The 25,155-nt window shown below is 40.9% G+C and overlaps 1 protein-coding gene across 2 annotated transcripts; it reads right to left on the bottom strand.

Moving 5' to 3' along the window:
* Positions 1 to 1,496: 1,496 nt before the first annotated feature.
* On the bottom strand, positions 1,497 to 24,600 carry LOC121183303 (desmoglein-2-like). 2 transcript variants are annotated; one of them, XM_041040320.1, is made up of 15 exons: positions 24,478 to 24,600; positions 19,770 to 19,898; positions 18,657 to 18,815; positions 18,373 to 18,514; positions 14,481 to 14,641; positions 11,533 to 11,667; positions 11,205 to 11,390; positions 7,763 to 7,847; positions 7,366 to 7,729; positions 7,113 to 7,255; positions 6,504 to 6,725; positions 5,891 to 6,133; positions 5,125 to 5,252; positions 4,641 to 4,937; positions 1,497 to 4,472 (listed from the first exon to the last, which is right to left on the bottom strand). In XM_041040320.1, the coding sequence occupies exons 1-15, from the start codon at positions 24,520 to 24,522 to the stop codon at positions 3,480 to 3,482; spliced, it is 3,432 nt and encodes a 1,143-aa protein (XP_040896254.1). In that variant the 5' UTR covers positions 24,523 to 24,600; the 3' UTR covers positions 1,497 to 3,479. The 2 variants fall into 2 exon arrangements, with proteins under 2 accessions (XP_040896254.1, XP_040896253.1); XM_041040319.1 differs by having other exon boundaries at positions 7,366 to 7,847.
* Between the last annotated feature and the right edge of the window lie 555 nt (positions 24,601 to 25,155).

Here is a 25,155-nt window from a genome sequence, read left to right as displayed (position 1 = left end):
CTCTTAATTACTCATATTATTAATATCAATCTTAACATTGTGTGATAATATATTTTGTATCTTAGTGTGTTACGTTGCAGCACGTAGACCAGCAACTCACGTGTGCAAGCTAACTTGTTTTTTCGTCAATGGACTGCTAGAGAGTAAGAGCAACGAGCAGTATAACTTTGTTTTCCTGTCGGAAAAATCCGTCTGACAGCAAGCTAAAACGGTACACATATTCTTAATATAGCGCACATTTAAAGTGACCTTGATTTTATTAGGTTTGCCTCTTTGTAGGTGGCTAAAATATGCGTTGCTGCTAACCGCCGTCTACTGTGTGATACCTTGACTAATGTTATGTATAAGTACCTCAACCATAGCCCTGTTAAAAAAATACTTAACAAAGGTATGAATAAGGGAGTGAACTCGCAGTAGACGCAACAAATTACCGTGTTTGCAATGATTTAGCTACACAGCAAAGAAAAAGCTACTTAGCCAATAAATGTAAGCTTTCATTCAGAACTTACCTTTCTTTGTGCAACTTCAGATGTCGAACGAAGTTCGAAGTTGTTGCGTCTCCATCTGTAATCTTCGAGCCACATGTTTTGCATACTGCAATTCGTTTTTTATTGACCACCTCGTAGTTTTTATACCCGAACGAAACTATCTTTGGTATCATTTTTTCCAGCTAGCGCGCTGTTTGACAGTCCGTCTTCATTGGTTGTCCTGCAATTTGATTGGATGGATGCTGTCGGATCAAAACAACGTTGATCTAATTTGATTGGATGCCGACAGCACACACACAGACGCACACATACAAAGAAAGATACAGAGCGTTCCTTAAATAACATCCTTTTTAATCTTTGGGTTTTTGAGGAAAGTAGCAAGTCTTGTCGAGTCAAAAGGCTCAAGTCCAAGTGAAGTCACAAGTCATTGATGTTAAAGTCCAAGTCGAGTTGCAAGTCTCTTTACATTTTGTCAAGTCGAGTCTAAAGTCATCAAATTCATGACTCGAGTCTGACTCGAGTCCAAGTCATGTGACTCGAGTCCACACCTCTGGAAGGTAGTGAGTGATTTAAAGCAGAGGGATGCTACAGGAGAAGCAGTGTGTGAAAAGATAATGATATATTTCGCAACATGCAACAGGGAATGGTTACAATTCAATTCAATTTTATTTATATAGCGCCTTCCACAATCAAAATTGTCTCAAAGCGCTTTGCAGAGACCCAGAGCCTGACCCAAGAGCAAGCACTTAAGGCGAGACAATTTTGATTGTGGAAGGCGCTATATAAATAAAATTGAATTGAAATTGAATTGAATTGAATTGTGGAGACACAAAGCAAAGCGATTTAGTGATGTACTGCATATGAAGCATGTAATTGCACATGAAGAGAGGAAAACGCTCCTTCAGGGTGTGCTCCTACTGTCAGTCACATTTACAGACTATTCATCATGCAGTCTGTCCTCATGCAGACACATAAAATGTGTTGACCCTTAAGAAGTTGTTTTGTGCAAAAAGACTTTATTAGAGGAAGCAAGCGTGAGATAAATGCGTTCCATTAGACATCCTCGAGAAATTGGAACCCCCATTGTAACTACGAACATGTCCACACAATAAAAAAAAAGTGTAGTTCAACACAAGAAAAGGTAAAAAAAAAAAAATAATAATTGTTCAGAAAAAGGTTGAATTTCTCAACTGATTTTAATGTTAGAGTTTAATGTGGTTTGAACATAGATTCATTACATCATTTTAAGTTTTTGAACAAAACACAAACTACATGACACAATGACACTGACTGGTAAAGAAACATTTGTTCAATTATTTTTCTGCAGATGATCCAAAACTTACAAACATAAGAAAGAGGGAGACTGCGCATGTAGAAACTGGAGAAGCTGTAGTGCAAATGAACAGCAGTGGGCCTATACCTTATTGCTTAGGACTTCTTCCACTTTATTACAAATATTATTGCTAACAAAATAAACAAACACCATTTTCTTTGAGACTGCCCAGAACAAGAAAGCCAGCAAGTCATGGTTAACTGCTAACAAGGTTAACTATACCCATGTAAATGCAACAATGATTAAAAAAAAAAAAAGAAAGAGCCCCATGAAAACAGACTGTAGTGGTGTTCACCTCGTTGTGCTTGGTAATCTGCGTAATTTACAGAACCTGAGCAACCTGTTTAACCGACCTATGATCAGGAGTATTATTTAAACAACAAATGAGAAACATTCCATGCAGTGTACGGTGACACATTTGAACCACATGATCATCCGAAACATCCCAAGCGTACAAGTCTTTGTATGTTTTTGTCAAGAAAACATCCGGATAAGAGTAGTTACACTAACAAACACATCACTTAAAATCAAAAGAAATCTTTTCTTCACAAACAGAAAAAACAGTGAAACACACTATTTCTGCACAAAAGATAGATATCTCTGTAAGTCACAGACTGCTAAATGGTGGAGTTACATGTAGGAACAAGCCTGAACACCAACACTAAACTAATAGCCATTATATTACAACAGAGTTTATCATTAGCATACTAACTTAGATTAGCTACTGCAGTAAATGCAAAATACAGCAGAGACTGATGGCAATGTCACGATATTTGGTCATAAACCAAAGTACTGGACAATTCTGAGGATTCTGAAGAAGGTTATGAGGAAGGTGAATATATCTGGGGTGTCATTTTTGTTAAATCAAAAATCCAAGTTTAGTAGTGGCCTCTCTGAAAGATTGTGCTCTGACAGAGGTTGTTTAAGTTCATGTTAGTGACAAGCAGAAGCTGTAGTATGAACTTGCAGGCACATGTCGTTTCATTCCTGCTCAAAATGTTGTAGCACACCCTCCACCAAGGGCTGCCGCCAGGGACTTTGAAAAGTTATTTCATTGCACCCTACCACCCCACCACCTCAGGCCACACCAACCCTGAAAATACTGTGCAGACTTGCATGCAACATTCTGTATACAGTGGAATTAACTATTTTATGTATTATATTAATATATGAATATAAAAATATATGAATTGAATAACATCTATGGTGTGATAGTATATCCTGTAATATAATGTAATTTGTGATAGCATTATAGTCCAAATTTTGGCTACCACTGTTTTGTTGACTTAAATTAACTTGCAGGCACCATGAAATCCGGCAGAATATTGACCCAAATGACCTGCAGTTGCACATCACCGCCTTTACATCTCAGTAAATGATCATATTTCAGTCTGCATCAAAACCATGGACACAGAGGGCCACATAACTTCGAGGTATTATTTTGACATTTGCTGTCACTTTGATACAAACTGATTCACTCAGTGCTTCAAGTTGTCCAGCATTCTATAGAATCAGACTATAGGCTTATTTTGTGTCATATAATGATCATTATGTGAAAAAAAAAATAAGAAAACTGCTTTAAAAGGTGTCTTTTGTTCCATCACACTTCAGAGAATTTCTTTGGTCTCCTGCACTATGACCTTGTGGGGGTTGGCTCTTTATTTGGTGGTAGAGGAAGCCATCACACTGCTCTGGCTGGAGAGAACTTTCTGAGAACCAGAGCTGTTACTCTTCTTGGTCAGACCTCCTCCCTTCTGGATCTGCTGCCCTCCACTGCTTATTGGACCTCCAACCACCAGGACTTTCTGAGATTGCGAATGCCCCCCTGGGTGTAGGGTAACCCCCTGCATGAGGCAGGTCTGGCTCCCTTGCAGGACATTCATTGACCCTATAGGGACCTTGCCTTCCATGACCATTATGGTCTGGGAACCAGAGAGATTTCTAGCTTGGCTCAGATTGGTACTGTCGCCCTGGACCCCGCTCCTCTCCACCAGCACCATGCTGGGGCCCTGGGATTGTCCGCTGCTAGAAATCACTGTCTGCCCTTGAATAACCATGCCTTGTGCAGGTCCAGTCTGGGTGCCGCTAAACAGTGTCATGCCCTGCAGGTTGGTGGCCGGTGCCTCAGCCAACAGCATGGTGTTCTGAACCTGTGGCTGGACTACGTAGTGCATTGGCTGCAGCACAGGGGTGGTGGTGTAGTACACAGGCTGCTGCTGCTGTAGCAGGAACATCTGCCCTTGATTTGCAATCTCGCCACTCACCATGGCTGTGCTTTCCTTCACCATTTGAGAACGCTCAGATGTCTCCCTGACCACAGTCTGCTCCATTTCAGAGATGGCTGGCTGCAACTTGGCTGGAGATTGCACTTGTGGGACAGTCACCAAACTTGATACTGAGGTCTGAGTGTTGATGGAGGCACTGGGCAGAGGAGTGAAAACTTGTTTGACTTCAGATGGAATTGTCTTGCCACTGCACACCTCAGCCAGTGTCTTAAACTTTGGTCCGAGGTCATTGAGAAACTGCAGATCACTGTCAGACTCCAGGAAGCTGCAGCAGCCTACTGAGCCAGCAGTGGAGCCCTGACCCTCATAATCATAAACCAACAGACCGTCCTTCACCCCAAGGTTTTGGTTTCCATTGGTCAGCTTCTGTTGAAAATTAAAAAAAGGTTACTTTTTTGTTGAGTGAGCAGTCACTTTTTGGAATTCATGATACAGGCTGTGTTTTCATTTGACTTTTAAATAATGCAGAAATATCTCCCAAATTAAAAAAAATAAAAAATCTCATTAATCAGTGGAATTTAAATGATTCCTCACCTGAGTGTAGTACTGTCCCAGGAAGTAGTCAGGCAGCGCCATACCTTCATAAATTCCTCCACCTCCTCTTGACTCTCTGCCTTCAAACTCAGAGTAGAAGCCACTGCCGCTTGCCTCGTTCAGAACCCCCCATGTTTCATCTCTATGGTCACTTGCAAAACCTTCTTGATAGATGGCCCTGTTCATCCCATCCATGGAAGTGACTGAGTGCCCCATTGCTGCTTTTTTAGCCATTCCCATATCCATGGTGATGATATCTTCATCCATTTGTGCTGGTATGTTCATCAGAGGCACCTCCTGTTGAAGGCCAAGGATACAAATGTGAACAGATTCAGTAGTTTTTCTGCAGCCTAGCAGCCAAAAATCACTTAATGCACCTATAAAGCAGACATTATCTCAATAGTAAGTGATCAGTGTGTATGCCAAAGTTCCTGTCCTCACCAGCCAAGGTCACATGTTTTAAAGGTAAATATGTCAGTCTTACCGTGTTCTCACCCTGCCCCTCAGTGTGGTAGTTGATGAGGTGTGACTTAGTGTCGAAAGGCATCTCAGTAAAGCCGCCAGGCAGACCAATCCCCCCACACTGGCAGAAGAGCATCAACAGAGGAATGACTGTAAAAACAACAGCAAGGTTTTAGTCTAACTTAAGGGCTTCCAAAGTGTAGAGTGAGGACTGCAGTGGCCCCATGTTGTTTACTACCACCTGCTGGTGTGACCAACAATCACATCTATGAGTAGAGTAATCTTTTAAATAAATGTGAGGATGTTAATGACCATGATCTAATTAATTTTGCTGCTACTGCAACTACTGAACTAACGAACTTCTGTTTTCACATCAAGCCCCACAAAAATTTAGCAAATTAATCTGCTTACATATCAAAAGTTAAACTGGATGATCCCTTAACTTAATTTTAAGTCTGGTTACTCTGCTGCAAACACAGGGAGGGAAAGTTCTTGTGGTTGAAACACACTTTCACCAACAGTTATTTAGTAAACATCCTGCATTAAGGATGTTTAAAAGTACCACCCTTCAGCTTTGTAAACAATATTCAGAGGTATTTTATCACATTTGAAAAGACAAGCACACTGTCTACAACCTAGCTTAGTTTTGATTTATTAGCACTGGTGTTACCTTCGCCTAAACTGGACTTTACTCAGTCTGTCTTCTGACTGTCTTGAGTAAAGTTAAAGCATTAAGTGTTTTATCCCACAACCCTTCATCAAAATTAGAATCACATCATCATACTTACGTGCTAACAGCAGCAGGCCCAGGAATAACAGTCCGATGCCGGCAGGCCCTAACTCTGCTCCTTTTCTGGTCTGACCATTGGCACCTCGTTCTCCACACACAACTCCATCCGCACAGGTACAAACTTGGACTCTCACTTTCTGTGGTTGTGGACAGGCTTCTCCCTGCTCATCTTTCACCACAAATTCCACCTCATAGAGACCAGGCCACAAGGATTCCTGAGCTCTCAGGATAGCAGCAGTGTCTGCAGGCAGCAAGACAAGCATATGAAATGTGTAGAAAATCAATATACTTTATTGTAAACAGGTAACAGACCAAAAGGTTCTGGAAGTCCACTGGTCTAAAACGCCTCTAAGGCATGACAGGAAAGAACAAGCTTAATGTTTTCTTGGGGGGGTCATAACTTGTTATTCATGGAGCTCAAAGCAACTCATGTAGAATTTCTCACTTTGGCAGCCCTTGGTTGTAAATCAAATAAACAAATAAGACAAAAATCTCTAATCTCGCACAGACAAAAATTCCTGTCACTACAGCGCCATTTCCATTTTCAAATCTATTTGTATATTTTATATCTACCATAACTTTTTAATTATTGGCAGCAGTATTTTCCTCACCATTGAGATGTTCCACCTTCCACTTGCCCTGGGTGCCTTCTTGGACAATGGCAAAGTCAAAAGGAGGTCCATTGGGGAATGCATCTTCATCTATAGCGTTCACAATAATGGATTCGTCCGTGGTACACAAAGTCTGGATGTTACTGGTCAGGGTGGGGCAGTGGTCATTAAAATCTTCCACCTGGATGGCTATGGTGCCGGTGGCCGTTTTAGTGGGTGTGTCTATGTTAAAAAACACAAATAAGAGCAGATCATTCAGCATTTTCTTCATCTTTTAATTCTTCAGAAAGTTTAGAGGTGAAAGCCTCACTCTTCCTGCTGCTTGTCAACAGATACATCCAAATAGTTGCCCTTTCTAATGATCTTTCTCTCCAGATTGAATTTTCTCCTTTATTTATATCAATTTCCCTTTTGGGTTCTCTAACAAGCCAGTGTCCCATATGTGTGCAGATGTTAACGATGTTCAAAGTGGCCAAATGAGATCTGAGATCTATACAAGCACATACATATCCTTTTAGGAACTCTAGTTATTTGTTTTATTTCTCTCCAGTTTCCTCTTGGCTCTATAAGTAGTGAAATCACACAGCCTTATAGAACAGTAGACTGTACCTTCTGAAATGCAGAGCACTTTAGCAAAATATGTTCCATTGACCAGCATTGGAGATTCTCTGTCAGGCATCTTGTTCAATCTGATCTCTGCTGTCTCTGGGTCGATGGTCAGCCAGTTGTCAGGGTCTAAGCCCTTGGCATACCTACAGAAGAAATGCAATGTGTCAGATATTATTATTGAGTGTAGAAAAATGAAGCTGACACAGTAGTTTTAACTGTTGAGGCTTTTTAATGTGTACGTGTGGGCACTGACTTGACATTCTCAGCTGGTTTCCCAGTGTCTCCATCTATTGCAGGGTAGCGAGCAATGACATCTTTAATGTTGACAGAGTGGCCTCCCTCTGAGATGGGAATAGCTTTGACCTTAGGGTCAAAACGTGGCCCCTCAGGCTGGTTCTTCACGTTGATTTTGATTGGATAGGTTTTAAATGTGGTCCCACTTTGCCACGATGATCCTCCAGGCCCACTAGCAGCACTTGCACCAGTTGTTCCCCCTGCTATTCCTGTTCCACCTGCCCCCCCTCCCCCTGCACCTCCTACTCCACCTGCTCCACCTGCTCCACCTGCCCCCCCTGCACCTCCTGCTCCACCTGCCCCCCCTGCACCTCCTGCTCCACTTGCCCCTGTGATACTGATACCAGCTTCGGGATTTGCCCCCGAAGTATGAAATGGCGAAGCCTTGTTTCTCACAGCTAGTCCTAATTCAAGGTCCTTCACATCCTCATAATCCACAGCCTGTGAAATGCCACACACAAACACAAAGAACACACATTATAATTATAACTAAAACACTTTAAAACACACATCAATGCTGCCTGACTAAACTGAGTAAAATGAGGACTGACATGCAAATGTCAAATGTGTTTTTTGTACAACCATAATGTTAAGGATGTGTGAAATGCCTGTGAAATGCCACACACAAACACAAAGAACACACATTATAATTATAACTAAAACACTTTAAAACACACATCAATGCTGCCTGACTAAACTGAGTAAAATGAGGACTGACATGCAAATGTCAAATGTGTTTTTTGTACAACCATAATGTTAAGGTAATGTTGCATGGGTGAGTCATTTTCTCTTTTTCTGAACATGAAAAGCATTGTTGATCAGTAAATGAGATAAAAACTTGACTTGAGGTTAGTGTTACAGTTTGTATTAAAGGTAGGCTGCCAAACATCACCACACTGTCAGAAACTCACCATGTGCTCAGATCAGAGAGAGAGAAGAGATAAATGCCAGCCTCTTGCTAGCTAACGTGAGATCCCTGGAAAACAAACTGGATGAACTAAGAGCAAGGATCACAACACAATGGGAAATAAGAGAGTGCTGTGCTCTAATTTTAACCGAGACCTGGCTTTCAGACAGTCCCTGTCCCAGAACTAGCCGTTCAGCTACAGAGTCACTCTGTACACTGAGGAAACCTGGATTGCAGCCTCCGGTAAGGCCAAAGGGGGAGGTGTGTGCATGTTTATTAACAAATTTGTGGTGTGGAGACATACCACAAGTTGCATCATAAGCATTGCTCACCAGATGTGCAATTTTTACTGCTGTGTTTTTGGCTGCTGTTTACATCCCCCTGTGATCCAACTCCATGGCAGCACTCAGCGAACTCCACAACATCATCCGTGCATTAGAGATGGTTCATCCTGACGCTGTTTTTATCACCACTAGCAACTTTAACCAGTACAATCTAAGGACTGTATTCCTAATGCAATGCACCTCCTCTCCTCTCTCCTATCATCCCACATCTGTAGTGCAATATTAGTTCTACAGTACAATAAGCTCAAATTTAAAATGTCACTTTTTATACCACACCATGTTTATACTTTAGATTTTTACTTAGATTTGACACTTGAGAATGTGCTCTGCCGCCCGGTTAGCTCAGTTAGTAGAGCATGAGACACAATCCCTCACGATCGTTGGTTTGAGTCCCACTCCGGATGGCACCACCTCCCATGGGCTCACCACCTATGGGAGGTGCCGCAGGACTTCGGTGCATTGTGGACTGGGTGGCAGTCACCCCCGCAACCTGGGCCTGGACCCAGATAAGTGGCAGATGAAGATGCTCTCTATCACTGGATTAAATGACTACAGGCCCGTCGCCCTGACGTCTGTGTTCATGAAAACATTTGAATGACTAGTGTGGCCCCCTGCAGTTTGCCTACCAGGTAAACAGGTCGGCAGAAGATGCAGTCAGTATGCGACTGCAACACATCCTGCACCAGCTTGTGTACAAGGGACGTACACAAGGATCCTGTTTGTGGACTTCAGCTCAGCATTCAACACCATCATCCCTGAACTCCTCCATCAGAAGCCCTCCCAGCTCACAGTGCCCGCCTTCACCTGTCAGTGGATCACCAACTTCAGAAGGGCTTAGGCAGGTGAGGCTCGGGAGAATCACATTCAAAACCTGGTCCATCAGCACTGGTGCCCCCCAGTGGTGTGTCCTTTCCCCACTGCTCTTCTCCCTCTACACTAATGACTGCACCTCAAGTCTGTGAAACTCCTGAGGTTCGCAGATGACACCACTGTCATTGGACTGATCCACGTCGGTCATGAGTCTGCTTGCAGAAAGGAGCTGGTCCTGTGGTGTGGTCAGAACCACCTGGAGCTGAACCCGCTCAAAACAGTGGATATGACGGTGGACTTCAGGAGAAACTCCCCACATGCCTCCCCCTCACCATCATGAACAACACAGTGTCCACCTTGGAATCCTTCAGGTTTCTGGGTATCACCATCTCCCGGCACCTTAAGTAGACCTACCACATAGACTCTGTAAGAAAGAAGGCTCAGCAGAGGTTATACTTCCTACATCAGCTTGGGAAGTTTAACCTGCCTAAGGAGCTTCAGCCCTCCATCCAGGACCTATGCTGGGCCAGAGTCAGGAACCACGCTGAAAACATAGACCCCTCACATCCTGGTCACATACTGTTTAAACACCTCCCCTCCGCCAGGCGTTACAGAACATTGTTCGCCAAAACCAGCCGATAAAAGGACAGTTTCTTTCCTCAGGCTGTTGTTCGGATGAATGTGTGACTTTTTTTTCCACTACCTAATTTCAGCATCTTTTGTTTGCACTATAACCTGCATATACTTTTTTCAATGGTCTGAAAATATATACATATATATAGTTTGCACTATCCACATTCAGACTGACCCATTGCACCATTGCACTATTGGTATTTGTGAATTTGTTGTTCTGTTGGTTGTGTTGTTGTTCTGTACTGCCTGAGAGCAAAGAAAAACAAAACAAGAATTCTGATTCTGATGATAGTGGTCACGAGGAAGGAGAGGAGGCCTCATCAGCCACTGTTCATCTGGGAGCTTAAAGTGGAGAGGGTGAGCAGGTTCAAAAACCTGGGTGTCCACATCAGTGAGGACCTCACCTGGACACTCTACACCCCACAGCTGGTCAAGAAGGCCCAACAGTGGCTGTACTTCCTGGGGAGGCTGAGGAAGTTTGGCATGTTGCTTAAGATCCTCAGCAACTTCTACAGCTGCATTGTCAAGAGCATCTTGAAAAGCTGCATCACCATGTGGTAATGCAGCACAACTTCTATGGACCGCAAAAGCCTGCAGAGAGTAGTGACTGCTGAGAAGATCACCAGGACTCCACTGCCCTTTCTGCAGAGCATCTATCACCGCAGAGTCCACAGGAGAGCTGCCTCCATCTTTAAGGACCTCACCCACCCCCAGCACCTTTACCCTCAGGCCAGAGGTACAGAAGTGTGAAATGCAGGACTTCCAGACTAAGGAACTCTTCTTTCTTTCCAACTGCCATCAGACTCCTAAACAGCTGACAGGAGCCTACAGTAACCTACAATCACAGACTACCTCATGTAATTGTACTTGTATACATTCCCAGTTTGCAAATGCACAAATGCTGCTTTAAACTGCCCTTTTGTACTATTATTTTTCTATTTTATTTTATACTGTTCAGAATCTGTGGTGTTTTTAGAATTTATATTGTGTGTATTGTTTAGGCAGTCAATGTGGACAGCAAAATAAGAATTTCATTGTACAGGAAAACATGTTTCCTCACTGTGCACACTGACTTTGACTTGACTTAATTTAAAGCTGCAGTACCTTGTCGAGCATTAGGATGCCCTCGTTTGTTTTGGGGTCTGTTGTAATGCTGAAGTACCCGGCCTCGTTGCCTTTGACAATATCAAACACAGCTTCCCAGTTGTCAGTATCCTTCAGGTCCAGGTCCTCTGCTTTGATTCTCATGACCTCCACACCCTGTGTGTTCTCCTCAATGCTGCCTTCATACTGCAAGTCAAAAACATCATGAAATGAAAGTAACAGAGTTCATTTTAACAGTATTTGCTGTTTAGATTGAATATATGTATCTATCAAAAGAAAAAAGCTCTTCCTCTTCCACCAATACACAGTATAACTATAAGAAAACTACCGCCTCTTTTTTCAGAGTGGGAAGGTTGTCATTCACATCTCGGACCATAATGGTAACAGTTCCAGTTCCACTCTTTCCCCCTGCTTCGCCATTTAGGTCTTGACCTTTCAGTGTTAGAACATACTGATCTGCTCTCTGAAATTAGAAAACAGTCATAAGTTACTTACAGAGGCTGAGACTACAGATCACGTGTTACTCTGAGATGGGAATAATGTAAAAGCTGCAAAGACTGAAAAGGTTTTCAATGAACAATAATACATTATTTTGTTGCATGGTTCCACCTTGGGCAGAGTAGCAATGATCTTGCTTGCTACAATTTCCAAAAATTATAGGATTCATAGCTAATGAACTTATCAGTGTCATTCTGAATGAGTGGGGACACAGGACCATGTTTATGTTTTAATGAAATGCCCAATTCCAAGAGGATGACAACACCATTTACAAAACCAGTACCTTTGAATGCACAGTTGAAGTGCTCAGCCCAAACTCATGTAGTATTATATTTGAGTCAGATACCCTTAAAGTATGCTAAGACTGATCAGAAATTGGTGCTCAAAACTATTTGTTTACACATGGCTCAGTGTTTCTGTAGGGAATTCATTTAAACCCCCATTACAAACTTTTAGTGTTCAGTCTAGTGGGGAACGTATCAGAAAAGTGCATGTAGCATATGTGCAGAAACAAGCATTCTTTCTGCAGTTTCTGTTAAATGCTATACAGTTCATATGATACCAAGTGTGAACTTCATAAGCTTGCTGATTATTTAATATCTACAATGGTAATTGTTTTTAAAACCTATCGAATTCCTCCCCACTGCTGCTGGTTTGAAGCTGGGACACATTAGAAGTATTTTCTTTGCAAACTTGAATCTTTGTTCATTTCATTAATTTAAATTGTGATGAAGTCAAAGATAAGACACAGATGAGATGAAATTGAAGCTAGTGCACAACAAATGTAACATACATTATTGCTGACAGGAAAAACAGGTGACTAAAATGTGGTTTAAAAAAAAACTAATAAAAACAAAATCTCTCTATATATCAGTTAACCCAAAAAAAAGGAGAGAAGAAATTGCATAGATTTTGTTTTGCAATCAATGACATAATACAAATGTCCTTATTTCATTGGATGCCTGCATTGCACATTTCTCTTTCTGCATATCCAAATCATCTTCCTGGTGACTTGGTAACTGAGCACACTAACAAAACAGTGCTATCAAGGACCTAGCTACCGTACACACTTTATGACTACAGCTGTAAGTGCTTCAATAACAGGAAAAGTGTCACAGGAAAAAAATCTAAACACACAGACACACACAAAAAAAAAAAAACATGCCAGCAAAAGCAGAATTTAGTTGGACAAAAAATGGGTTGGACCCACTTCAAATACAGCTCTGGAAAAAATTAAGAGACCACTGCAAATTCTTCTGAAATCTGTATCTCTACAAGTATGACAGCCATTCCGTTCCTGTGTATGTTGAATTCCAACACAAGCACACCTCAGTCTACTGAATGAGGTACTGATGAGGTGATCACCTGAACCAAATCCTCTAATCCTTATTCTACCAAATATTGAACTCTTCCTAACTTAAAACATTAGTATTGTGTTGTTTAAAAATGAATATGAACTTGTTTTCTTTGCATTATTTGAGGTTTGAGAACACTGCATCCTTTTTGTTATTTTGACCATTTGCCATTTTCTGCAAATAAATGTTCTAATTGACAATATTTTTATTTGGATTTTGGGAGAAATGTTGTCAGCAGTATATAGAATAATACAAAAATGTTCTCAAACACATACCTATAAATAGTAACATCAGAGAAACTGCTAATTTTGCAGTGGTCTCTTAATTTTTTCCAGAGCTGTGTATGAAGTGCCACTGTGTGGTATTATTAGGACAGAAACCCCAAACCTGAAGAGACACCTCAACGCTCACAACATAGAAATTGAAGTGCCCTGACATTAAGATGTTAAATAATGTTACATTCCTTGTAAAGCCATATGCCAGCTACTGAAGGCAGTGCCAGTGAAGATCATACAACCTGTGTTTTTACTTATTTTTGTTTTTAATTTTGAATAAACTACTCATCCTTGGTCTTGACTTAAACTAGACAAATGTTCATTGTTTTCTTTGACTGAGACATCATCAGAATTTTAGTGAACTAAAAAATGACTAAAAATTAAACAATGAGGTTGGCTGACTTTTCTTTGGGCCAAGACTAAATCTAAATCTGATAATAGTTTGCAAAATAACACTACTATTTCCATATGCCATCTGCTGCTGTAAATAAGGTCAATAAGTGCAGATTTGTAGGCCACAAAACTAAAGCAATGAGCTGAAAGAAGCTTAAAAACTCTGTGGAGCTGAAGGGAGCTCCTGAGTTGGGTGATATTTCATCACCTCAAGCAAGTCCTTTCACATTACACGCCTTCAAGCTGGGCGTTACCTTCTTAGCTGAATGTGATTGGTGACTGATTAGCTGACAGTGATCTGGCGATGGAATATAGAATTTCAGTTCTCTGATTGGACATAAGCTGCATTAAATTACCAAGTATTCCTAAATTTTCAGCATATCCACCATGCTATAAATCACACACTACGGAGCCCCTCTGGTGACATTGGATAAAAAAAAAATAATGCGCGGCCACGAGATAATAACGCGAGGCAACGAGATAGTAACGCATGGCCACGAGATTGTAACGCGAGACCACGAGATAATAACGCGAGGCCACGAGATAGTAATGCGTGGCCACGAGATCGGAATGCAAGGCCACGAGATAATAATAGCCATACAATAATAATAATAATTATCTCGTGGCCACGCGTTACGATCTCGTGGCCACGCATTATTCTTTTTTTATCCAATGTCACCAGAGGGGCTCCGTAACACACTGTCTCATCTGGCTATGTTCAAAATAAAACATTGTTGCTGTAGCTCATACTTTACCTCCCTGTCCAGATCAGGCCTTTTGACGTAGATGGTCCCATCATTGGTAATGGAGAACATGTCGTGGGGTGGGCTCTGATCTATGATAGAATAGGCGATCTGAGAGTTCTTATTCCCTGGTTCATCAGCATCAGTTGCAGTGACTTTCATAACAGACGTCCCTGTAAAAACATAATTAAATGAAACAATCATCAGTTGCAATGCTAGCTTAACTTTGTCATCACTTGAAGCAGTTTAGAAATATATTTACTTTTACAAATAATTTATCATTATGATTTTGACTGGGGACAATTACAGCCGACACTGGGAGAGAGGTGGGGTAGGCCCTCCTACCTGTCTGTCACAGGGCTGACATACATTCGATACATTCACATTGACTCCTATAGACAAATTAGATTCACCAATTAACCTAATCTGCAGGAGGAAGCTACACTACCCGTACGGTACCCAAGCAAGCACAGGGGAGAACATTCAGACTCCACACTGAAAAGTCTCTGGCTGGCAGATTCAAACCCAGAACCTTCTTGCTGTGAGGCAACAGTGCTAACCACTACATGTTGGTGTAGCCTCCACCTGGTGTATATTTTTATTTAACCTTTATTTAATCAGGAAAAGTCCCACTGAGGTTAAAAATGTCTTTTAGAGGAGTGCCCTGGCCACAGGCAGCAGAACAATTAACGGGTTGCAGACATAAATATAAAAATATAACTTAGTACATAGAATAATATACATGTACGTCTGTGTGTGAGCACAACACAAACAAACAAAAAAACCCCCACTCATTACATTTCTCCATAGTGCCACACAGTGTGCAATACACATTTTTGATGGTGGCTGCACAGTATTTCACAAGTCAACAGGTGGCAGTGATGTGCCAAAAAACAAGACTTATTTATTTTGATAGTACTTATGAAAATCAACTCTGTAAATGTTTTATGAAGAAGGAAATAAACTTGACACATTTGTTAGACCTTGAGGAGATATATACACTACTTACAATAAGTTAGGGATATTGTGAGAGACTCAGTGGATGTCATATATACAGTGTTTGTTTCACTTCAGAGATTTTTGGGATAGGGAGCCAATTTCATTGGGGTGACAGACACACCTCATTTTGTGTTTTCCACGTAATGGTCTCACTGTGTACAGTGTACCTTATTGGGGTCAATACCAAAAAATACTAAAAGACAACCCTTTTCAATGTGGCATCAATTTCAACATTCTGTGCGTATAAAAAGCTGGTATTGTCAGTAAGTAATTCCAAGTCCAAACAGCCATGAACGCACAATGTCACTTAAAGGACGAGCAGCGCCACCTGGCCTTAGCGCGCCTTTGGGTCAGTGGCAGGCAGTCAGATATTGCTTGTGAACTTGGTGTGTCTCAAAGTGTCATCAGCAGACTTGCATCAAGTCACAGAAGGAGCCCCATGAGTAACAGACCGCAACGATGACCAATACCTAAGGACCTATGCACTCAGACATCGTTATGCAACTGCCACACAGCTGCAGGCCCGTTTACGAGATGTGAGGGGTACTAGGGTTTCCAGACAAATCGACTCCACTGCTTTGCTAGACTACCGTTGCAGGTGACTCCACTGACACCAAGACACTGCCGTGAATGTTTGCAGTGGGCACAAGACCATGTGACCTGGACAATGCAACAGTGGTCTACCGCCCTGTTCACTGGTGAGTGTCAGGGCACCTTGCACAGAAATGATGGTCGTCAGCGTTGCTGGAGAAAACGAGGTGAGCGATACGCCGAGGTCAACATGGTCCCCAGGGTTTGCTTTGGTGGAGGAGGTGCAACAGTCTGGGCAGGCATTACCAGTCAGCACAAAACAGATTTAGTTACTGTAGATGGCTCAGTCACTGCACGTTCTTACCTCAGAGACATCAGAGAACCCATCATCATCCCCCAATTCCGCCAGCACACCCCCAACTTTCTGTTCATGGATGATAATGCTCCACCACATCGTGCCAGAATTGTCACAGCTCCACTTCAGGAAGTCTGAGTGCCTCATATGATATGGCCAACAATGTCCCCTGACCTGAACCCCATAGAGTACGTCTGGGACCAGCTGAAGCAGAGACTGGATGATAGTACCCCACCGCCACGTGACCTGGCACAACTGCGTGTAGCACTTGTGGAAGAGTGGAACGCATTGGCTCAGAACAACATCATGAGGCTAGTGAGGAGCATGAGACGTCGCTGTCAAGCTGTCATTGTGGCAAATAGTGGAAACACTCGCTACTGACATTGTCAGTTTTTCTTATTTTGGGCTATCCTTGTTAGTGTCTAAATCTTTGGGGTAATGAATAGTAAACTAATGAAAATGGTGTTTCTTCTCATTCATTATTAGTAATATCAAAGGGAACTTTTACTTATTTCATTAAAATTCAGACCAAGCACTCATGTAAATAACAATATCTCTAACTTATTGTGAGTAGTGTGTATGTATATATATATATATATATATATATAGATATAGATATAGATATAGACAGGGGCGCCGCCAGGGGGGAAAGGTTAGGACGATTCTAAGGGCCCAGCACTGACAGGGGCCCTGGGCTGAGGGCTGAGGGGTTAATAATATTATCTTAATAATTTTTCCCTGTTTAAGCTTTTTAAATAAAATATTACATTTTGTCTGTTAGAATAAGCACATTGAACATGGTTTTCGTTTTCTATAACATTTTCCTTGAATTCTTTATCATGTCATTTACCCCCCTCTCTTATTAAAGAATGGTACAGTCTGACTCGAGCAGAGCGGGACTGTCAAATGCGTATGCTGGACTCAGAGAGTGATCAGCTGTTCTGAGCGTTAGCGCTGCTGCAGGAGTAGGTGAAGTATGAAGTCAGGTTACCAGAAAAGAAAGGAGAGGCAGGAGAAGGCTGAGAGGGAGAAAAAGGGCAGACAGCTGCTGACACAGTTTTTCCCAAAGAAAGGTAGGCTATTAGCAGGTATTAGTCGCCACTCACCTTGGTGTTTACAATATGCTATCGAATGATAGACCTACAGATTTCGTATTAAAGTGGTTGGATTAGCCCATCAAGAGAACAGTTTACAGTGACATTTTATTTAAATTCTCTACCTTTATTGCCACGGTAGATTTTTTTGATATTGTTTTGTAGGTATTGACCTTGAATGTCTGAACATTTGCTGTGCTTTTTAATAAATGAGTGTTGCATAAAAGAAAGCAAAAACACTCAGTGGATTTCTTGCCGTTCATAGCCTATAGCCTAGTTATTTATTAAGGCATACATTTCATCATATATGCTACAATAAGTCCAGAAATGTAGGAAACAGAGAAAATATTTTTTAGGTTTTTGTGTATCTGTTGTAAATCCATACTGATACAGTGATGCATGCAAGTTGTTTCAACATGTGACCATTTAGAATGGACTCCATACAAAATAACTCTACAATACGTAGTTGCAATATCTTAAAGTCTAATTCTATGGTGCATTTAAAATAATGCCATTTAATGATGTTACCACAATCACCTAAACAGATTTTCGCAAAAAAGGAGGGCCCAAAATTCAAATCTTTCATGGGGCCCAAGATTTCTGGCGGCGCCCCTGTATATAGATATAGATAGATATATATAGATATATAGATATATAGAGATATATACACATATACATATACATATAGTGTTTTTTTTTTTTTGGTGAGTAATGTCAACAGAAATTCTGTTTGTGAACAACAAAAACTCCACAGGGGACCTTTAACCTGCTTAGCAGAGACATGAAACAAAACAGAAAAACTTGCAGATACAAACCACAATGTTTAGCTTTTATTCATAATGGAGCCATGTAGGCTTACTATGCCATCACATACATATCAGGGTGGGGATTTGTGAGAACTGTACACAAAAGCAACAACACTAACCTGGAGGACTGAGCTCATCTACCTCCCCATTCTTGATGACTCCAAACTCTGGAGCGTTGTCATTCTGATCTCCAATCTTGAACCGTATGACAATGTTTTTTTCTGCCAGCGTGCCATTGTTGTATCTGGCAACACCTGACACCTTAAACAGCAGAAGTTAAACACTCAGCATTGTCATCTTTATCCTCATATATAGCCTTGATGTTTAGCAAATGGTTGCCAAATATCTCAATATTAAATATAGATAGATAGAGATAGAAAAAAATCTGCCATGGATCACTCACATTGTATGTGTCAATGAACTCCCTGTCAAACACTTTGGTCACACGGATTTTTCCAGTTCGAAGGTCGACTTTAAACACATTGAAGGGATATTCAGTTGCACCAACGCCTTCCAGGGAGTAGTGAATATTCCCTCGGCCATTATCAAAGTCTGTATGAATCTGAAACATAGAGAATGAGAGTCTGATCCATATACATTTAAGTGCACCATAAGTAAACAACAGAAAAAAAAACACTTGTACTAGAAAAAACAAGAACAACTAGCTGCAAAGTTTGAAAAGTATTTATTCTTTGAGAGGAGAAAGACAGACAAGAAAACAGTCTCTGAACCGAAATTCCCTACTGAACACAATCAATACGGATCTCAGTGCTGTCCTTTGGGCTACATATGATCCTCTGAAGGTTTTCACCCTTCAGATACATGAGTGTCTGTGGTACAAGAGTTCCCTCTTTGTTTTCAGAAGCTGAAAATGTTTACTTATTGTAGATTTATTTATGCAAATATCACTAACATACACTATGTGCCATGTGTACAGAGGAATGCTGTGCTGACCATTTGCTAAAACTGATGGCTCGATTGCACAGATTTTGATCAGTGTTCATGCAAGCGTTTCATCTATTCATTAGCATGTAACCTTAATCCAACATGACAATAGCGTCCTAATATTCAAACGCGCAAAAGAATAACCTTCAGGCACTCCCACATCAAGAAGCAGGAGTATATCAAGTTTTGATGAAAGCTTTTAATCGTTGCGTATTTTTCATGAGAATAAAAACTCTGAAAAACAATTAAGTTAAATGTGGTCAAATGGAAAATGCACTACAGATTTTTTCTTCTTTTTCTGTGCTTAAATAAATGTTTCACAAAAAACATCTGACATTTCATGTCTTTAAATTCTGGGAAGAAGCCAGAGAATCTGGAGGGAACCTGGCAAACACATTTTGAGGCTGCCAGGGCTTCTTCAACCACTTGTTTTCTCTCAATGTGACAGAAGATAACATACTAACATTTCTTTTACTGTTATCAGCTAAAGGTCCCTGGCTGCTGATGTTGTAGTGATTCAAAGCTAGCAGGTAGCATTAGAGGGACCTGAGGTCAAAGACTAGTGACTCACCCTGGCAACAGATTCCTGTTGAGTGTAGTCTACATTTTCCATCAGTTCTTTTGGTGGGGGAATCCAGTTTCTTCTGTTTCTCACCAGACTGCCTCCAGAGTTGGCCCTCACCACAGCTGCAGCCTGGAGCTGAAATACAACAGATGAAATTACTTCACAATGAACCTTTACCTGATCAATCTATGCTACACACATGTAAAGTTGAATTCTTATCATCAAAGGCTGGCATATCTGTACCATCCCACCACATGATACAATTGTCCCAAAAGAGACAGCTTGGAATATTGTTATCTGTTATTATCTTTGCATGTTTATAGTCAACCTTCCTAGTGAGCCAATCAGTGTTAAATAGACTCAGACTAAAGCACTACCACAGTTTTAAGCATTAAAAGAAAATCCAGTGTTTGGGATTATTCAGGTTGGCCACAAAACCTCTAAGTCTGACTATTCAGTGGGAGTGGGTTTGCACATAAAACCACATTGTACGACTATTTGCTAATGATGACCCTGTTGGATAACACTTTATATTAAGGTCCTTGTAATTAGCAATAGCTAATAAGTAATAAGTCCCTTACACATCCTTGTAAGATGCTTATTGATATTATTATGTGTTTGTAAGGCCATATAAGTGTTAATAATATCATCATAAAGATGTTTGTTGTGAGATTATAAAATATTCATAAACACTTATTGTTAACAGTCTGCTGTGCACTATTAAAGTTATGTGTCTTTATGGGGCAGTGTCTACACTGATCTTTACTGTAACATGCAAGTCTCAGTAACAGCACTTAAACTGTCCTTTAACTCTCTCTAACTGAACTGACAGCTCTGAACATAGAGATAACAGCAACTCTTAACATGTCACCAACTCTTTTACATTAATTGTATGGCTATTATATCAAGCTATGCACTACTTCTGACAGAATGTTGGATACTATTCACAGGGTACACTGGAGGAATTGAGGAAGCACCAAACTGGCAATTCATTCATAAATATCAAAATGAAATTTAGAAACTAGCATAAAACAGAAAATTAGTCTTCATAAGGTGGAAATCTGAGAAGCCTTGAATTCATAATATAATAAAGGAACACTTTTGGACATTTTGTCTACTGAGGTTGATTTGCTAAACATTTTATCTCGGTGTTTTACCCCTAAGTATTTCTTTTGTGACTCAGAAAATGCAGCTACTTCTTAAAAACCCACTTTGACACTTTGAGAGGGTGGGACTGACCTGTTGTTCACTAAGCACTGACTGTAGATTTTTCTTGTGCCTATTGCTGCATGGTGAAAGAACACCATGCACAAGTGTAACAGCAAAATGACAGCCAGCAAACTGTTGGAGAAAAGCTGCGTGAGCTGCTACAGTCAGTTACTGCTGTGTTACTTTTGCAAGACTAGTCATTGATAGCACCCTACATGTTGACAATACCCCTGAAATCAAACGCTGAGCCGTCTTTGTCCTTTGTCCTCAGTATTACCATGCAGCGGCCCTCCTGTTCTGCTGTTTGTATAACTGTACTGTCAGTAAAAAAAAGAAAAGAATCCCAAGAATGGCAAAGCAACAAACTTATAATGTGTTCAGTCACTGGTGCATTATTACCCTCACTGTTTGTCCTGTAGTCAAACCAGGTAGATGGAAAAATATCAGTTACGTGGTTGGAACATCAGTTCTAAGAGTAAATGTACAGCTCTTTAACTAATAATGAAGCTCTGCTGGAGAGCAGAGCAAGTGCGACATTGATATGAACAAACCGAGTAAATTATGTTTATCGAGCTGTATCACGTTTTAGTTGTCTCACTGAGTTTCACTTAACTGCTTACTAGGGTTGAGCTGCATCTGTTTGGGGCTTGGTTTGTAATTCATCTTTTGTTTTTTGTCATTCCTCCACCAAGCGTGCCAGGCTGTATGTAAAAGCCTCCACCTGCCAGGTACTGTGTAGCTGTTTGTGTTCACAAGAGAGGCAGGCACACCCTGCCACTCCTTGGACATTTAATTATTCAGTAAATACATGAGCATGTCAGGCTAACAGAGGAGGTATGAAGAGAAGAAGAGAAGGGAGTGGTGATCTTTTATTTTTTTAAGAAAGAGCTCAGTATGACTCACCATCACATGTGGGAAAAACTACTGAGCACAAAGAATCAACACCAATGACAGGAACTAATCTTCTTCATCTGAGAAAATATCATCAATGACCATATCTCTAAGCTCATTGCCATCCTTCTCTGACTCAAATAATTATTCAGTAATGAAAAAAGTTGAAAATGAAGTACAATAATTAAGTAAAATAAAGTAGAAAGAAAAAAGGAATGACTGAGGCAAATCAAGGCTGGTTTAGTTCAGAAATCACAACACCTGGGGCAACAAAGCTGCTGCGTTAACATGCCCTGGCACAAATTAACCACTGAATTCCTTAAAAATTGGTTTACCACATAAGGGAGCTGGAACAACACAGTTTTCGTCTGCAAAGACATTTTGATTTTCATCATGCTCAGTAATGAACAGTTGTCTGTATTTTATGGCAGAATCCAACTGAAACATGTTGAAACTAATGTTGAAACTGAATATGTAAGATTCACAGAGTCAGCACAGTGTGCATAAATCAGACAGAAATATACTTTCAATTTAATGTTAGTACTTGTAGCAGGACATTTTTTTTTATTTCAGTGTCATTAGTGCTTTAAGATGCCTTTAGATTAAGATGCACTGGCTATTGCAAGCCCTCATCTAAAATTTATGAGACATTGCAAGAGACACGGTGTGTATTATTTTGAAATGCTCTTTACCATTCACCTCATAAATACTGATATAATGGCATGATTTCAAACAGTCCTAAGCAAAGATATATAATGCATAGGGAGGCCGTCTAATTAATGTGTATAATATCACACTGAAATTCTATGATATGATCATGGATTTTCTTTTTTTTTTTTTAAATAATATTCACTGCATGGTTATAGACTAGGACTTAAACAAGCTAACATTGAGACATAAGAAAATTGTGGGACGAAAAATGTCTCTGTTAGACAGCACAGCCTAAACTGTGTTGCCATGGCTGCCACGTATTGTTAGGTTCCACATGAACAAGAGAAGGCGTAAACGCACTTAAACTCAGTGTGTTTTATCAGGATAGTGTTATTTGTAATCTGACATCGCTACATCAGAAATTATGATTTAACAGTTGGTGAAAGAGGAACAAGTGAGAATTTGTAAGGACTTTCTGGAAAGTCATAGATTCTTGGCTAATATGATTGAAAAAGCCTATATATCCACAGGCATCCTGATAAGGTAAGGTTATTAATGTCTGAGCTAATGCGTCAATTTTTCAATTCAATTCAGTTCAATTTTATTTATATAGCGCCTTCCACAATCGAAATTGTCTCAAAGCGCTTTACAGAGACCCAGAGTCTGACCCCAGAGCAAGCACTTAAGGCGACAGTGGCAAGGAAAAACTTCCTTTTAACAGGAAGAAACCTTGAGCAGAACCTGGCTCATATGGGGGACCCTCCTGCCGATGGCCGGGCTGGGTGAAAGGAGGAAAAGGAGGAAGATAGGACAGCTGGGAATGGAGGAGAGGAGGAGAAGGACATGCAGCATAATACAAACAGGGTTGACAATGGACAATGTTAGAGGGGCCAGCACTCAGATTACAGAACAGTTAGTGAATAATGTATGCTCAGCAGATTACAGTTATGATAGGAAAAAGAGCACAGAAGCAAAATGCTGTCATAATTGGTAATTATTTACATTACAGTCTGCAGAGAATATTAATCCAAAATTTATCTGTAGCAGAGTGGAACATTAAACATGTGTTAGAAATGGATCATTGTAAACAATAAACAGCAGCAGGTCGGTGGAGCCAGGACCAAAGACAGAGAACATGCAGCTCCGGAGCCAGAGATACCTGCAGAAAGGTACAGAGAAAGAGAGCCCAGAGAGAAACAAGCACAGGACTACGGGACAGAGAGGACACAGAGTTAATGACATGGATTAAAGGCTAATAAATGTGAGAGTGGGTCTGAGGAGAGAAAGAGAGAAGTGGTGTGCAGAAGATCATGGCAAGTCCCCCAGCAGCCTAGGCCTCTGGCAGCATAACTAAGGCATGGTTCAGTTGCCTGAGCCAGCCCTACTAAGGGGTTTGTCCTTAACTGTAACATGTCTATAGAAATAATTGTGACTAATTATAGGTTTAGTCATAATAACTAAAACTGTAACTACAACTTATTAAAAGCTTTGTCAAACAAAAAGGTTTTAAGCTTAATTTTAAAATTAGAGAGGGTGTCTGCTTCCCGAACCCAAACTGGCAGTTGGTTCCACAGGAGAGGGGCCTGATAGCTAAAGGCTCAGCCTCCCATTCTACTTTTAGAGATTTTGGGAACCATAATCAAACCTGCATTCCGGGAACGAAGCAATCTGTTGGGATAATATGGTACTATCAGCTCTTTAAGATATGAAGGAGCCTGGCCATTGAGGGCCTTATATTTAAGGAGAAGGATTTTCTCTCTTGCTAATTCCAGACAGTACTCTCATTTAGGAACATTAATGGTATAAAAAAAAAGAATCATAATGACCTTTACAACAAATGTCTCATGCCACCACCCAAACTTTACAGACTACCACACAATATTAGCAAGAAAAACACAGTTAAGACTGTGTGAGTGGGAAAACACAGAAGGTAAAACAGGCAGGGTGATCCTTCAGTACTCACCATGAACAACAGAAGCACAAACACAGGCAAATAAACCCAAATCATTTTTGGAGAAATGTCCTGCTATCTGTACCAAGTGAACCGATAGAGTCCAGGCGAGAGTTCCTGGCTGACTGTTAGCTGATGGGGGCTGAGGGAGAGACTTATGGAAGAGGAGGGATCCATCACAGACACACACACACTCAGCCAGTGAAAGAGAGAGAGAAAGAGAGTCCCTCCCCTGCCACCTCTGAGCTGAAAGACATCAGGGGAACACTCCACACCCTGATTTTTCAAAGTCACCATTCAGAAATGGGGAAATGTTCTTCTAACTGGACATAGGGATGGAACAACAGGAATTGAACCTGATTCACTGACCCGCAAGGCAACATTCATGTGCTTTGGTCAGACTCCCCTGTTTACCACGCCAATCACCACCCATCGAAACAACCTTGACTCCAAAGTAAATCAAAGCAGCAGGGAGGTAATTCATCTCTGTCAGGCTCGGAAGATTCTTTTGACATTTTGACACCATGTTTCTGTCAGAACATCAACGTCTGATAGATTTCATGAATTCAGGATTTTCACCCTTCAGCTAAAAGGTCGGGGAGACTCTAGCACCTGGGGGTGATGATGAATAGGACATCTGAGATGGTCTCTAAAGCTTTTGGTAGAGAAATGGGTGGATGGATTTTGTCC

The sequence above is a fragment of the Toxotes jaculatrix genome, chromosome 6 (genome assembly GCF_017976425.1).
Source record: "Toxotes jaculatrix isolate fToxJac2 chromosome 6, fToxJac2.pri, whole genome shotgun sequence".
Classification (NCBI taxonomy): domain Eukaryota; kingdom Metazoa; phylum Chordata; class Actinopteri; family Toxotidae; genus Toxotes; species Toxotes jaculatrix.
This window is presented reverse-complemented; position numbering and strand designations above follow the sequence as displayed.